At 38.8% G+C, this 15,044-nt stretch overlaps 1 protein-coding gene across 1 annotated transcript in view; it reads left to right on the forward strand.

Moving 5' to 3' along the window:
* The window catches only part of DNAH6 (dynein axonemal heavy chain 6), a 299,735-nt gene that overhangs the window by 144,309 nt on the left and 140,382 nt on the right, over positions 1-15,044 (forward strand). Inside the window, exons 25-29 of the mRNA XM_012774259.3 lie at positions 5,692-5,856; positions 5,941-6,054; positions 9,049-9,174; positions 9,260-9,415; positions 9,684-9,845. Coding sequence (XP_012629713.3) covers positions 5,692-5,856; positions 5,941-6,054; positions 9,049-9,174; positions 9,260-9,415; positions 9,684-9,845 — 723 coding nt within the window. The remainder of the gene's footprint in view (positions 1-5,691; positions 5,857-5,940; positions 6,055-9,048; positions 9,175-9,259; positions 9,416-9,683; positions 9,846-15,044) is intronic.

Consider the following 15,044-nt stretch of genomic DNA (forward strand, 5'->3'; position numbering starts at 1 on the left):
GTATGTCCCTTCTATGCCTATTTTCTTAAGTGTTCGTATCATGAAAGGGTGTTGAATTTTGTCAAAAGCTTTTTCTGCATCTATTGAAAGAATCATGTGGTCTTTGTTTTTGCTTCTGTTTATGTGGTGAATTGCATTTATAGATTTACGTATGTTGAACCATTCCTGCATCCCATGTTGAAGCCCACTTGGTCGTGGTGGATTATTTTTTTGATAAGTGTCTGGATTCGGTTAGCTAAGATTTTGTTGAAGATTTTTGCATCTATATTCATTAGGGATATTGGTCTGTAGTTTTCTTTTTTTGTTGCATCCTTTCCTGGTTTTGGTATCAGAGTAATATTCGCTTCATAGAAGGTGTCGGGGAGGTTTCCGTTCTTCTCAATGTTGTGGAATAGTTTCTGCAAGATAGGTACTAGTTCTTCTTTGTAAGTGTGGTAAAATTCAGGTGTGAAGCCATCTGGACCGGGACTTTTCTTTTTAGGGAGATTTTTAATTGCTGTTTCTATTTCAGCTGTTGAGATTGGTCTGTTCAGGGAATCTATTTCTTCCTGGTTGAGCCTAGAGAGGCTGTGTGTTTCTAGAAATTTGTCCATTTCCTCCACATTTTCCAGTTTGTGTGCATAAAGATTTTTGTAGTATTCATAAATTGTATCTTGTATCTCTTTGGGATCAGTTGTGATATCTCCTTTTTTATTCCTGATGGAGCTTATTAGAGATTTCTCTTTTCTGCTTTTCGTTAGCTTAGCCAATGGTGTGTCAATTTTGTTTATTTTTTCAAAGAACCAACTTTTTGTTTTATTAATCTCCTGAATAGCTTTCCTGTTTTCAATTTCGTTTAGTTCTGATTTGATCTTGTTGATTTCACTTCTTCTGCTGGGTTTGGGGTTGGTCTGTTCTTCTTTTTCCAGCTCTTTGAGTCGTTTCATTAGATTGTCTATTTGTGATCTTCTTGTCTTTTGGTTATAGGCATTTATGGAGATAAACTTTCCTCTCAGAACTGCTTTAGCTGTGTCCCAGAGGAGTTGATAACTTGTCTCTCCATTGTCGTTTTCTTCATAGAATTTCTTTATTTCCGTCTTGATTTCTTCATTTATGAAGTAATCATTTAGTAGGAGGTTGTTTAATTTCCATGTTTTTGTGTAGAAATGTGTGTTTCTGTTAGGGTTGATTTCTACTTTTATTCCACTGTGATCTGAGAAGGTACATGGTATGATTTCTATTTTTTTAAATTTCTTGAGATTTACTTTGTTTTCTCGCATATGGTCAATCTTAGAGAATGTCCTGTGAGCTGATGAGAAGAACGTATAGTCAGTGGATTTTGGGTAGAATGTTCTGTACATGTCAGTCAGACCCAATTGTTCTAGAGTTTTGTTTAAGTCCATTATTTCTTTATTAATTTTCTGTTTGGAGGATCTGTCTCGTGCCGTCAGTGGGGTGTTGAAATCTCCGGTGATTATGGAGTTGCTATTAATCCATTTGCTTAGCTCCAGTAAGATTTGCTTTATGAATCTGCGTGCAACTAAGTTGGGTGCATATATATATTTAAAATTGTTATCTCTTCTTGTTGTACTCTGCCCTTCACCATTATATAATGACCCTCTTTGTCTTTCACTACTTTTGTTGGTTTAAAAACTAAATCGTCTGAAATTAGAACTGCCACACCAGCCTTCTTTTGGCTTCTATTTGCTTGGAATATTGATCTCCACCCTTTTATTTTTAGTCTATATGCATCCTTGCAGGTTAGATGTGTTTCCTGAAGACAGCATATACTTGGCCTGTATTTTCTTATCCATTCAGCCAGCCTATGTCTCTTGAGTGGAGAGTTTAAGCCATTCACATTCATTCAGAGAACTGATAGGTAAGGTAGATTACTATTCATTCTGTTGGGTTGGATGTTGTTGCTATGATTTCTGTCTTGAGCCATTGTAATATCTGGCCTTTAATATCTTTGGGTTTTGGTTGTTTTTATATTCGTGGGTTATTATTATGATGTTCCGTACGTAACGCTGTTTTAAGTACTTCTTGTAGGGCTGGTCTTGTCTTGGTAAATTCTCTGAGCCTTTGCTTGTCTGAGAATGTTTTTATTTCTCCTTCATATACGAAGCTTAGTTTTGCAGGGAATGATATTCTAGGCTGGGCATTGTTTTGTTTCAAGAGAGTGAGAATGGGGCTCCAGTCTCTCCTTTCTTGTAAAGTCTCATTAGAGAAGTCTGATGTTATTCGAATTGGCTTTCCCTTGTATGTTACTTACTTCTTTTGTCTTACAGCTCTTAGAAGGGCCTCTTTAGTTGATACTTTGGTCAGTCTGATGACTGCATGTCGTGACGTCTTCCTGTTTGCATTGAATCTCCCAGGGGTCCTCTGAGCTTCTTGAACTTGTATATCAAGATTTTGAGCAAGGCCTGGGAAATTTTCCTCTATTATATCTTCAAACAGCTTGTCCAACCCTTGAGTGTTGTCTTCTTCCCCTTCTGGTAACCCTATGACCCTCACATTAGGTTTCTTCACATAATCCCACAGCTCTTGTAGGCTTTGCTCTTTTCTCTTGTTTCTCTGCTCTATTTCTGTGACTGATTTATTTAATTGGAGGGTGTTATCTTCAAGCTCTGAGATTCTTTCTTCCGTTTGATCTACCCTGTTCTTGAGACTTTCCACTGTATTTTGTAGTTCTTTGAATTGATTCTTCATTTCCAGGAGTTTGGTTAAACTTTTCTTCATTGTGTCCATTTCTTTTTCCATATCCTGGAGGCTTTTTGTGGTTTCTTTGTGTTGGTTATTGAGTTGTTGTTTTAGCTCGGTGAGTGTTCTTATGATCCACATACGAAATTCCTCTTCTATCATATTGGTTGCCTGATTTTGGTTGGTGTCCGTTTCTAGGGGGCTGGTGCTCCTTTTTGGGGGTGTGTTTTCCGTTTGGTTCTTCATATTTCCTGAGTTCTTTCGCTGATTTCTTCCCATGTCGATCAGTTGTTGTTTCTTTCCTTTAGGTTATTGTTTGGATATTCACACGCCTTGTTTAGTTTCTGAGGTGTTAGGTGGTGTCTGTGGGTGAGATTGGACCACTCCCTGTATATTGATTCAGTGGGTGCCGTGGAAAGGCTGTGCAAGATGCCGTCCCTGTCACTAGGTGGCGTTTGCTTGGTGGAACAGGCTATGCTGTTGATTTTGTGTCCTGTTGTCAGTTCTTGTTCTGGGCGGAGCTGGGTTGAGTAAGCCTGCCCTCAGGCAGTTAGCAGGGGTCAAAGTTCTGTTCTCTGCTTCCAGGAAAAGCTGTCAGGGCAGGGCTGGAATGGTCCCGCTCAGCCAGAAAGTCCGGGTGTGGGGGTGGGGCTGTCTGAGACCCGAAGTCTGGAGCGGGCCTCGCTTTTTTCCACCCTCCCCAACTCTGCAGCTACTTCTGGGTCTCTGCCAGCAGGCCAGACCACAAGCCACCAGGCCTCCCCGGACTGTGATGCCGGCGGGGAGGTTCCCTGCACAGGAACGCCACCTGGGCTGGGCGCACGGCCTCCTCCTGGGAGGAGGGTTGCCCTCTAGGATGCTGATCTGCCCCTGGAGGCACACACACCTCAGTAGGCTGTTCATGTATAACCCTTCTGTGCCCTGGGCAATGCTAGCCCTCGGTGCAGGGGATCTGGTCTGCAGGTCTGACCTCTGGGTCCCAGAGTTCAAACTGTATCCCCACCAGGGAGAGGATTTCCGGTCCCAATTCACCCACAGGGAGCCCAAGCTGGGTCTATGTCTCTCAGCCTCTGAGTCGGCACCGTTCTCCTGGGAACACTGTGCCAGCAGCACCTGGGAGAGCTGGCGGGTAGGAAGCTCACAGTCTGAGTTCCCCTGAGTCAACTGTAGGGTCCCAAAAGCAAAGGTCCCATTCCCTGGAGGTGCCTCTGGCTGGTGGCTGTATTGTCTCTCTGGGCAGCCGTGGGTAGGGTCGGTGGAGGGGAGGAGGAGGCAATATGGCGCCTGCCGCGCGGCTCGGGTCTGTGCACACGGAGGTGCCCGGAGGAAGTTGGGAACCTGGTGCCACGACTGCTACAGGCTCACCGCTGGCTGGCGGCGGCCGTGTCTGGGCTGGTGTCCGCAGGTCTCTCCACCCGCTGGGGAGCCCACCAGTAGTCCCAAATGCAGGGGAGGGGAAACAGCAAATCCACCTACCCTTGCCGCTCGTCTCCGGGCTGCTCCGGTGGTCTCAGCCTCCAGTTCTCCTCCGCAGCCTCCTCCCGTGGAGTCTCCCTGGGTCTCATGTACCCCTCCTTCTGGCCCTCGTCTGCTGTATGCTCATCTTCTTGCTTCTTTTTTCTAATTTCTGCTAGAATCTGTCTTTTCTGCAGAGACACTCTGTCTGGCAGTGTTATTCATCCGCCATCTTGCTCCACCCCCCCTTGTTTATAATTCTTAATTAAAAATTGTTGTTACTCTTGTAGGGCTTGGAATAGAGGTCTATTTATTCTTCCTCTAAGCAGTTTCAAGGATAACCAAGATAAAATTCTTGACCTCAAAGAGCTCATAGTCAAATGGAAAACTAGCCAAACAAACAATTAAAAATTACCACAGTAACTGCAATAACAGAGACATGTGTTCTGTTCTTGGAAACAGAACAGAAAAAACTGGAACCATGTCTTACTCAACTCTCCACAAGAGAGAGTTGGTTAAAAGATGGTGGATGGGTTAAAAGCACTGGTTGTACTGCTAGGCTACCTGGGTTCAAGTCCCTCCCTGTAATCTCATCTATAAATTAGGGATTGGTAGTAGTACCTGACTGAGGGAACGATGAGGATGTTCAAGAGTTACTATATGTAAATTAGAGCAGTATCCAGTAAGCACTACATGTTAGTTATCGGTGGCAGCATCTCCGGGGCCCTGCACAGTGCCTGGCATACGGGGAACCCCAAAAAACCAAACGCATTAGCAGACTGTGAGGAACCATGTGATTTCACAGAGAAGGCCCATGCTCATGCTCATGCTCACATACACACACACACACTCAGAGTTAAGGATGATGGAGAGGAGTATCTGCCATGTGGGCATGGAAGGGTAGAGCATTCCAGACAGAGGAACTGCAGGAAAATACCAAGGAATGGGATCCAGTAGAGCACAGTGGTGGACCTATGGGAGTAGCAGGACACATAAACATTTTATTTGTCCTTAATTGATCCTCTTGCAAAAGAATTTGCTAATTACTGATGCAGAAAAAGAGAAAGGGGAAGACCAAGGATAGAATCTTGGGAAAACAAGAAATTTAAAAGGAGCGTAGAATAAGAACTGATGAAGGAGACCAAAACAAGCAGGACAGTCTAGCCACTGGAAGTCCAAAAAATAAATATGAGGAGGACTAAAAAGTGTCCATTGTACTTTTCAGTTGGGAGAACATGGGTAACCTTAATGAGAACAGGTTTAGAAAAGTGGTTGGGAGCAAAAATCAGATGACAACAAGTAACAAAATGAAAATAAGTGAAGAAATTCACATAGTGCACATAGACTCCTCTTTGGGAGAGCTGGTGCCCAGGGGGAGCTGCAAGATAAAGCAATAAGTTGGGGGGGATAGGTATATAGCAGAATATAGAAAGCTCCAATATTTGTGGCCAGGCTTCAGCATTTACATAGCTCAGGAGTTCTATTATGAAATACAAAAGATGTACAACTTACGAGCCCCACAGGAGCCATTTTACCATTGTTCTGATTACTTTCTAGGTTGGCTTAGGAAAAGGCCTCAAGGCTCGAGGCAATGTGGAAGAATGGCTTGGTAAAGTGGAGGAAGCCATGTTCACATCTCTGCGACGCCTGTGCAAAGCTGCCATCGCTGACTATCAGGGGAAACCGAGGACAGAATGGGTGATTGCTGGTCACCCTTCTCAAGTAATTCACACTCGCTAAATTCTCATCTCCGAATCCTTCTTTGCTGAGACGCATTACACACTCAAGGAAGATGTTTTCTTGCAGGTTATCCTGACCATTTCCCAAATTATGTGGTGCCGGGATTTGACTGAATGTCTGGAAACAGAAAATAGAAATCATATAGAGGCTCTGGAAGATTTTGAAAAAGTAAATTTTGAGGTGAGAACTTTAACAGAATTACATTGAACATATCTCTGTGCAGAATGGTCTCAGTGGTTTTTATTAACATGGTTAATGCAAATTCACTGTATTTCAGAAATTCTAATGCTCTGAGACAACTTCCAAAGCTTTGGGGTTTTTACTAAAACCATTTGTGTTCAACTTTTCTTATGGACACTATCTTGGTATTTGTCATATTTATATGAATACTTATAAAAACAGGAGGAAAAATCAATTCAAGAGAAAAAATTCAAGGTTATAATAGTTTGCAACTTTTAAAGGAGAAATTATATTTACTAGGTCCTGGATACCTCTCATGGAAGTTTATTCAACAGAGGAAAACCTCCGGATTTGTGCCATTTCTATTTCTAGGCTCAAGATGTGCTTTTCTGCTATTTTAAAGAACCTTTAGTCAGCTATCAATAAAACAATAAATAATTAAATGAATTTAAATATCATTCTGTGAGAACTTTTTTGCTATAGCTGGGAAATGCTATTTTACAACTAAGCCTAATCTAGCCTCTTAACAAATTTTTAAGTGCACGATACAGTATTGTTAACAATAGGCCCAATATTATACAGATCTCTAGAACCTATTCATCTTGTATAACTGAACCTTTATACCCATTAAACAGCAACTTCCCATTTCCCCCACCCCCTCCCCAATAACTACCATTTTCCTCTGTTTCTATGGGTTTGACTAGTTTTAGGTAACTCATATAAGTGGAATCATGCAATACTTAACTTTCTAAGACTGACTCATTTCACTTAGCTTAATGTCTTCAGGTTTATCCATGTTAACATATATGACAGAATTTCCTTTTGTGAAGCTGAATAATATTCCATTTTACATAAATGCCGCATTGTCTTTATCCATTCATCCTTTGATGGACATTTAGTTTCTACATCTTGGCTATTGTGAATAATGCTGCAATGAACATAGGAATGCAGATAATATCCTCTGGATCCTGATTTTAGTTCTTTTGGATATGTGCCCAGAGTGGGATTGCCAGATCATATGGTAGTGCCATTTTTAATCTTTTGAGGAACCAGCATACTGTTTTCCATAATGGCTGCACCATTTTTACATTCCCGCCAACAGTGTACAAAGGTTCTCTTTTATCCACATCCTTGCCAACACTTGTTATCTTTTGGTATTTTCTAATAATAGTCATCCTAACAATTGTGACTGACATCTCATTATGGTTTTGATGTGCATTTCCTTGATAATTAGTGTTGTTGAGCACCTTTTCATATACCTGCTGGCCATTTGTATGTCTTCTTTGGAGGATGTTATTCAAGTCCTTTGCCCAGTTTTAATTGGATTATTTGTTTTTGCTGTCAAGTTGTAGGAGAAATTAGATTTAAGGATTTAAACAAAAAACCTGAAACTATAAAACTCCTAGAAGAAAACATAGGGGAAACACTTCATGACATTAGCCTTGGCATTGATTTCTTGGATACAAGACCAAAGGCACAAGCAAAAAAAGGCAAAAATAGACAAGTGGCATTGCATCAAACTAAAAAGCTTCTGCATGTCAAAGGGAACGATCAACAGAGGGCAACCTAGGGAATGGGGGGAAATATTTGCAAACTATTTATCTGATAAGGACCTAGAACTACTCTTTAACTCCAAATTCAATTTTACTTCCAAGAAATGTTGCATTTTAAAAGATGCATCCTTAAAACAGAAAAAGAAGTGAACAACTTTCTTAAAATAAAACATTCTCATGAAATTCCTCAAAGGAATTTCTCCTCCAGAGCCCCCCAGAAGAGAAATGATTCCCAAATAAAATTCCATCACAGATGCCTCAAAAAGCTACAAGTAAAACTACCATTTGACCCAGAAATCCCATTACTGGGCATCTACCCAAAGGAACAAAAGACATTCTATAAAAAAGACATCTGCACTCAAATGTCTATGGCAGCACAATTCACAATTGCAAAGATGTAGAAACAACCCAAGTGCCCATCAATACATGAGTGGATTAATAAAATGTGGTATATGTATACCATGGAGTTCTACTCAGCCACAGAAAACAATGGTGATCTAGCACCTTTTGTATTATCCTGGATAGAGCTGGAGCCCATTCTGCAAAGTGAAGTATCACAGAATGGAAAAACAAGCACTATATGTACTCACCATCAAATTGGTGTTAACTGACTTAACTGACCAACACTTAAGTGCACATATAGTAGTAATATTCATCAGATGTCAGGCAGGGCGGCGATGGCTATATTCACACCTAATGGGTGCAGTGCACACGTCTAGGGGATGGACATGCTTAAAGCTCTGACTCGAGTGGGGCAAAGGCAATATATGTAACCTAAATATGTGTACCCTCATAATATGCCGAAATTAAAAAAGAAGAAAGAAGAAACTTCCATCAACTTCTATGTAGAGGTGGTTCCTGATCAGGGTTGGCCTGAGTGAAATTTTAGCACAGAGGCACTGCTCTTCTTTGAAAAAGATTTAACCATTTAGGCAAAAATCAGAAGCTAAGTCTTTCCAAAATGTTTTCATTTAATCAGTCATTGCCTTGGTTAAAACCATCAGGTTTTCTAATAATCAGTGGAAAAACTATGTCTGAAAATGAGGATTATCACCTTTATCCACATTTAATTTTCAGAGGAGTAGTTTCCTCTAGAGATATCATCACATAGTGTTAAAAGCATGGGCTTTCCTTGAAACAAATGTCCACTCACATCTCATTTTTTGCCTCTTCATGACCGTGTAACTGCCATCAGGTTACTTACACTGTCTGACCTTCAGGTCCCTCAAATGTAAAATGGGGATAGACGTAGTATATACTTCATGGAAGCCATATAGGAATTAAATAAGTTAAAGTATCATCCTGTTTGGTCACAGAATTATTGATTCTTAAATCTAGGTGATTTTAGCAATGTCTACTCCAAATTTAATAGTGAAAAAAATACTGTATATATGCAAGCTGATGTTGGAAATTTCACTATGACAATTTTTTCAATTCGTAGAGATTAAATGCTCTGGCTGCACTAGTTCGGGGCAGTCTTCCTAAATTACACAGAAACATCATTACTGCATTGATTACTATTGATGTACATGCAAGAGATATAGTCACCGAACTTGTGGAATCCGAGGTAAATGTTTCATTTAAGCAAAATCATATACTTCTCTCTGAAATTGGTGTATCTAATATATGCATCATTTATATCACTTGTGTAGGTAGGGACAGTTGACTCCTTTGACTGGCAGAGACAACTGCGCTATTATTGGGACATAGACCTGGATAATTGTGTGGCTAGAATGGCACTCTCTCAGTACACTTACGGCTATGAATATTTGGGTGCGTGCCCAAGATTGGTTATTACTCCTCTCACGGTAAGTTATTGATTACTTAGGTTAATATTGACAGAAGTGCTTTTTTATCAGAAGTCTTGAGAAGTTTCATCTACCATTAACTCTTGAATACATTTGCTATGAAAGATTTGCATTATTTAATTATGTGCATGGGTCTTTGAGTCTATTTCAATTGCTGTAAAACCTTTAATGGAAAACAGTGACCCTTATCCTATAAAAAGGAATGACTTATAAATTTGTAGCTACAGTTAGTTCCCTTCAATAATGACAATTTATTGATTTTTTTCAGGATCGCTGCTATCTTTGCCTCATGGGGGCTTTGCAGCTCGACCTGGGGGGCGCACCAGCTGGTCCTGCTGGCACTGGAAAAACAGAGACTACCAAAGATCTAGCAAAGGCTCTTGCCATCCAGTGTGTGGTCTTTAACTGTTCTGATGGCTTGGACTACAAGGTACAGTCTCCAAATCTGAATATTAACATTAAGTGTTTTATGTGTCTTTTTCTACTTGCAACATGACATGACAAAATAAGGAGAGAATGAGGTGATGGCAAGCAAGGGAAAGGAGGTGGGACAAAGAATGGTTACAGTGGAATAAATAGAGCAAGGGAGAAGAGTCAACACGTGGTGACCTAGGTAATCCTGGTAAGAATCAAGGACAGGAGATGATTTGTCAAATGATGGGGGGCAAAAATAGCAGGGAAACCTAGGAACAAGGAGTAAGCTTATAGGAGCAAATGAGCGTTTCAGAGAATTGTGTATTAAAAATGAAATATGTAGGAAGTGAGAATTCATAGTAAGCTTTTTCAGTGCAGAGGTTCTCAAACTTTTTGGTCATGGGATTACCTCAATACTCTTAAAAATTATTGAGACTTCCAAAGAACTTTTGTTCATATATGTTACCTCTGTTGATATTTACCATGTTAGAAATTAAAAAACAAGTATATTTTATATGTTTGTTTGTTTTAAAATAAAAGTAAACCCATTTTATGATAACATAAACATATTTTTTTACAAATTTAAAATCTCTAATGTTTAGCATAATTGAAGACAGCCAGATTCTCATATTTGCTTCTACATTTAATCTGTTAACATATGTTATTTTGGTTGAAGTATTTGAAGAAAATCTGACGTCACTTAGATAAGTACTCTCAAAAGAGAGGAATATTTTAAGAAAGTTTTTAGGTAATTGCTGATATTCTTCTTTGAAACACACCAAAACTTGACAAGTGGTAGCTTCTTAAAGGTTATTTGCTATGTAAAAACTGAAACCATAACCTTCTCATACTGTGTACTCTCTTGAAAGATTGAGAAGGCAAATAAAACTTTAGTATTATTATAAAATTCTTTGACCTCACAGACCCTCTGAAAGAAACTATTGAATTTGCAGAAATCCTTGTTGTTTTTATAGTTCTTCTGATCATTGCTATTAAAACTTTAAAAACATATATTTATTTCTGTATTTGTATGTATTAACTTTGGACCCTACCAACTTATTAAATAGATGAAGATTTTATTAGATACAATCTTCTGTGTCTAACAAAGTTGGATTTTTCTATACCAACTTCACCTTTACTATGTCAAGGTTTATGGAATTTGTGTGCTATTCTATAATAGTCCTCGTTGCTTTGTCTGGGGATTGAGTATAAAAAAGTAAACCTTTTATACAGCACTTAGAGTATCAGGAATTACTGATAGTGAAATTTAATGGAATAATTGGACCCACAGAGAAGGATCAATGCATACATCACAAAACCCCTGCTATTCAAAGGAAAATATTCCAAGCATCAACATTGTTTTATGGTTTCTTTTTCACTTTACTTTTTCTAGAACAGTGTTTTTCTAACTATAAATCGCCTGAAGGTCTTAGTAAAATACATATTCTAATCTGTAGGACTGAGATAGGATCTGAAATTTTGCATTTCTAACATCTTCCAAGGTCCACTGGTCCACTTGAGAAGTATCCACTTGATACTGGTCCACTTTGAGAAGCTAAGTTCTAGAGCAGTGGTTCTCAAAGTATGAACCCTGGACCAGCATTAGCATCACCTGGCAACTTGTTAGAAACACAGACTATCAGACCACCCCAGACCTACTGAATCAGAAACTCTGGAGCTTGAGCCCAGAAACCTGAGGCTTTTTAAAAGAAACATCTGGTTGAATCTGATGCAAACTGAAGTTTAAGAACCACTGTTCTGGAGTATACTCAACTGCCACTGATCTTTGTATTTCAATTTTTCTTCTTTCTTATTTTTTTTTTTTTTTAATTTTCTTGGGATACTTCCTTGAGCAATTTCTTTTCCCATTCAAGTCTCTGAATATCCAGGACTATCTTTATTTAGTCATCATACTTGATCGGTAATTTGAGAGAAGGTAGAATTACAGGTTCAAAATCATTTTCTCTCATGACTTTAAAGGCTTTACTTCATTGTCTTCTTGTATCAATTGTGTTAATGATAAGGCTTAATACATTTTGATGATAGCTTAATACATTTTGGAGGGTTAATAGTATTTTACTTCCTCTCTCTGGAAGCTTATGGGATTTTCTCTTGATTCTTGGTATTGTAAAATTTTACAGGGATTTGTCTAGAGAAAATAATTTTTGGAATTCTTTTTTTGGCATTTTGGGGCTTTTTAATCAGAAAATATGGCGCTTTTTTTTTTCAGCCTGGTTGGAACTTTCTTTTACTGCTTCTTTGTTTATCATTATGTCTCTGTTCTTTGTTCTGGATCTCCCTACTTCTATTCTCCACTTCTCTTAAATATTCTCCTATTTTATTTTGTTTGTTGCTAAAGCAATATTTTTATTTACTTAGATGTTAAACACATAAACACTCTTACTTTATCTTTTAAGCAACAATTTTAAAAATGAACTTATTGAAAGGATACTGGGTTAGTGGGATAGCTCGTGGAATCCACAGAAGAGTTGAGCATGACTCAGGCAGGCTAGGGACTAGGACAGTATCAGGCACCTCCTTGGCATTAGGTGCTTTAAGGTCTTCTCTTTAGAACCTTACCAAGAAAAGGAAGAATTCATACTTCAAATTTTGGAACTGGGATTCTAGTTGGAAAACTGGGTTCATGTGACCATCCCTAGACCTGCTGGCTATAGCCAGAAGCAGGGGTACAGTCAAATTCATATGGGCATGCATGGCTGTTGAGAGCCAGGTATGGTTGGCAGTTTCCAGAGAAAGGAGAGTGGCATCCTCTAAAAGTTTCTGTAGCATAAGATTTCTGAGCAAAAGAAGATTGTCTCCCAAGGGCTACTCTTTCCTGCCTTAAATATTCCTTCTAGTGTTGATGTCCCCCAGGCTTCTCACCAGGCCTCTTTCCCTATTTTCTATACTTGCTCTTCCACATGCCTGACAACCTCACAAGAGAAAGAGCAGTTCCTTGGTCAGGGGAACTGTCTTTCTTAGACCTAGCTCCTACTACCCCAGGAACTCTCTTGTCCCTCAGGACTTGTTTCCCTTTGAAACGCTTCCTTTCTATATAAAGCAAACAAAATACTCAAACACTGGGTTGGCACTTTGTGTTTAGACACAGTGCAAGGCATATTATCTCACTTACCTTCCCAGCAATCCTCTGAGGAAGGTATTGTCATCTTTGCATGCATGGGAGCGAGATTTGGAGCAGTGATTTCAGGTCATCACTAGTAAATGGCAGAGACAGAATTTGAATTCATCTTTTGATTTAAGTCTAATTTTCTCTCTTTTTTAAAAAAAATACATATTATGTGCAAATTAAGAAACAGAAAAAGCTATAAAGAATAAAATAATGAGTATTCATTTAACCACCACCCAGCTAAGCAATAAAATGTTACCAGCCCACTTGAAGCCCCCTGCCTCTTTTCACCAAGGATAACTTCTATTCTAAGTTTGGGGATTACCATTCATATGTATGTATATGTATGTGTGTACCCTAAATTTAAAATATAGCATCATTCCATGTGCTGCTATATTCTACAATTTGACTTTTCCACTGAGCACGTTATCTATGAGATTCATCCAAGTTGGCACTATAGTTCTGTTTTATTCATTTTCATTGCTCTGTAGCCTTCCGTTCTGTGACTATTCTATGATTTATTCATCCATTCTCTTTCTGATAGGCATCTAGGTTGTTTCTAATGTAGTATTTTGCTACTGCAAGCAATGCTGCAGTGAGCATCATTACATATGTCTCCAGGTGCATGGATGCATGGTTTCTCTAGTCTGGAGTGTAGGGGTGGGTCTCAGGGTATATATATGTCTTCATGCTCACTCAATAAGGACTAATCATTCTCCAGAGTAATTGTGATAATTTATACTCCCACCAGAACTGTATGAATTGCCTCCACTCCACATCCTTGCCCATGCTTCGGGCTCTTTAATTGTTGCAATCTGAGGGGTACAAAATAGTATTTCATTGTATTCCCCTGGTGACTAGTGAGGTTGAACATCTTTTCAAATGTTTATAATTATTAGGATTTTTTCTTCTGTGAAATATCTGTTCATATCCTTTGTCCATTTTCTCTTGGCTTATGGTTTTTTATTGACTTGTAGTTTTTACTAATAGTTCTGTCCCCTGAAAAAGAACACTGATAGCCGAGTAACAATGCGCACCTCTAGTACCCAGATTGTAGCCTTAAATACCATTTCCTACTAAAAGTAACCAGAGTCTACAGCCATACCACCCTGAACGCGCCCGATCTCGTCTAAAAGTAACCAGAGCTGGTTCTAGGTCTGTGGCAGGAAATGCATAAAATGAGCCTGCAACATCTTGTCCTACCTGAAACAATAAAAAAATGCCAAAACTTATTGTGATATATTAATAACAATCAAAATCTTACTAAAAGGGACTTCCATTGGCCAAGATGAGACAGTCTGAGAGTAATAATAATAATAACTAGAGTAGATCAAAAAATATAAAATATTTTTGAATCCATGAATATAAAATTATTCACATAAAAATATGAAACAAAACACTCTTTGTTCACTTTGGAGGATTCTAGAACAACTTATTCGAAAAATTGATGAAGGAAAAAAATTGAGCATTTATCCTGCCTTTCCTATGGACTGTTTTTCAGGGTAAAAGAATCAATGAGGAAAATTCTCCTTTATAGAAGAATCACAGTTAATAGATGTAGAAAGGATGATAACATTAGAAATTACTATTTTGCTATTCATTACATTAAAATGTAATAAATCTAGCAATGACCATCATTACTAAAACCACTATGTTAAAGATTAATTGGAAAGTGTATAATGATGAATCAAGCTAGTAATCCACTGATCAATCATAACTTCACTAAAAGTGGGACAACTGGGAAATATGTATCTCCTGTTATAGTACATAAGCTATAAATTTTTCCTTTTCAAAAAAATTTAAACATCAACTTAATGAATCCAATTAAGTCTCTAGATTTAAATACCAGTTTTCAGAAAGTGCATGTACATGAGATAACAAAATATGTTAACACCACAAGAATACAATCAGTTAAATAAAGAATGAGAAGAATTCGGCCGGGCGCGGTGGCTCACGCCTGTAATCCTAGCTCTCTGGGAGGCCGAGCCGGGCGGATCGTTTGAGTTCAGGAGTTCGAAACCAACCTGAGCAAGAGCGAGACCCCGTCTCTACTATAAATAGAAAAATTAATTGGCCAACTAATATATA

This window comes from Microcebus murinus, chromosome 3 (assembly GCF_040939455.1).
Source record: "Microcebus murinus isolate Inina chromosome 3, M.murinus_Inina_mat1.0, whole genome shotgun sequence".
Lineage (NCBI taxonomy): Eukaryota > Metazoa > Chordata > Mammalia > Primates > Cheirogaleidae > Microcebus > Microcebus murinus.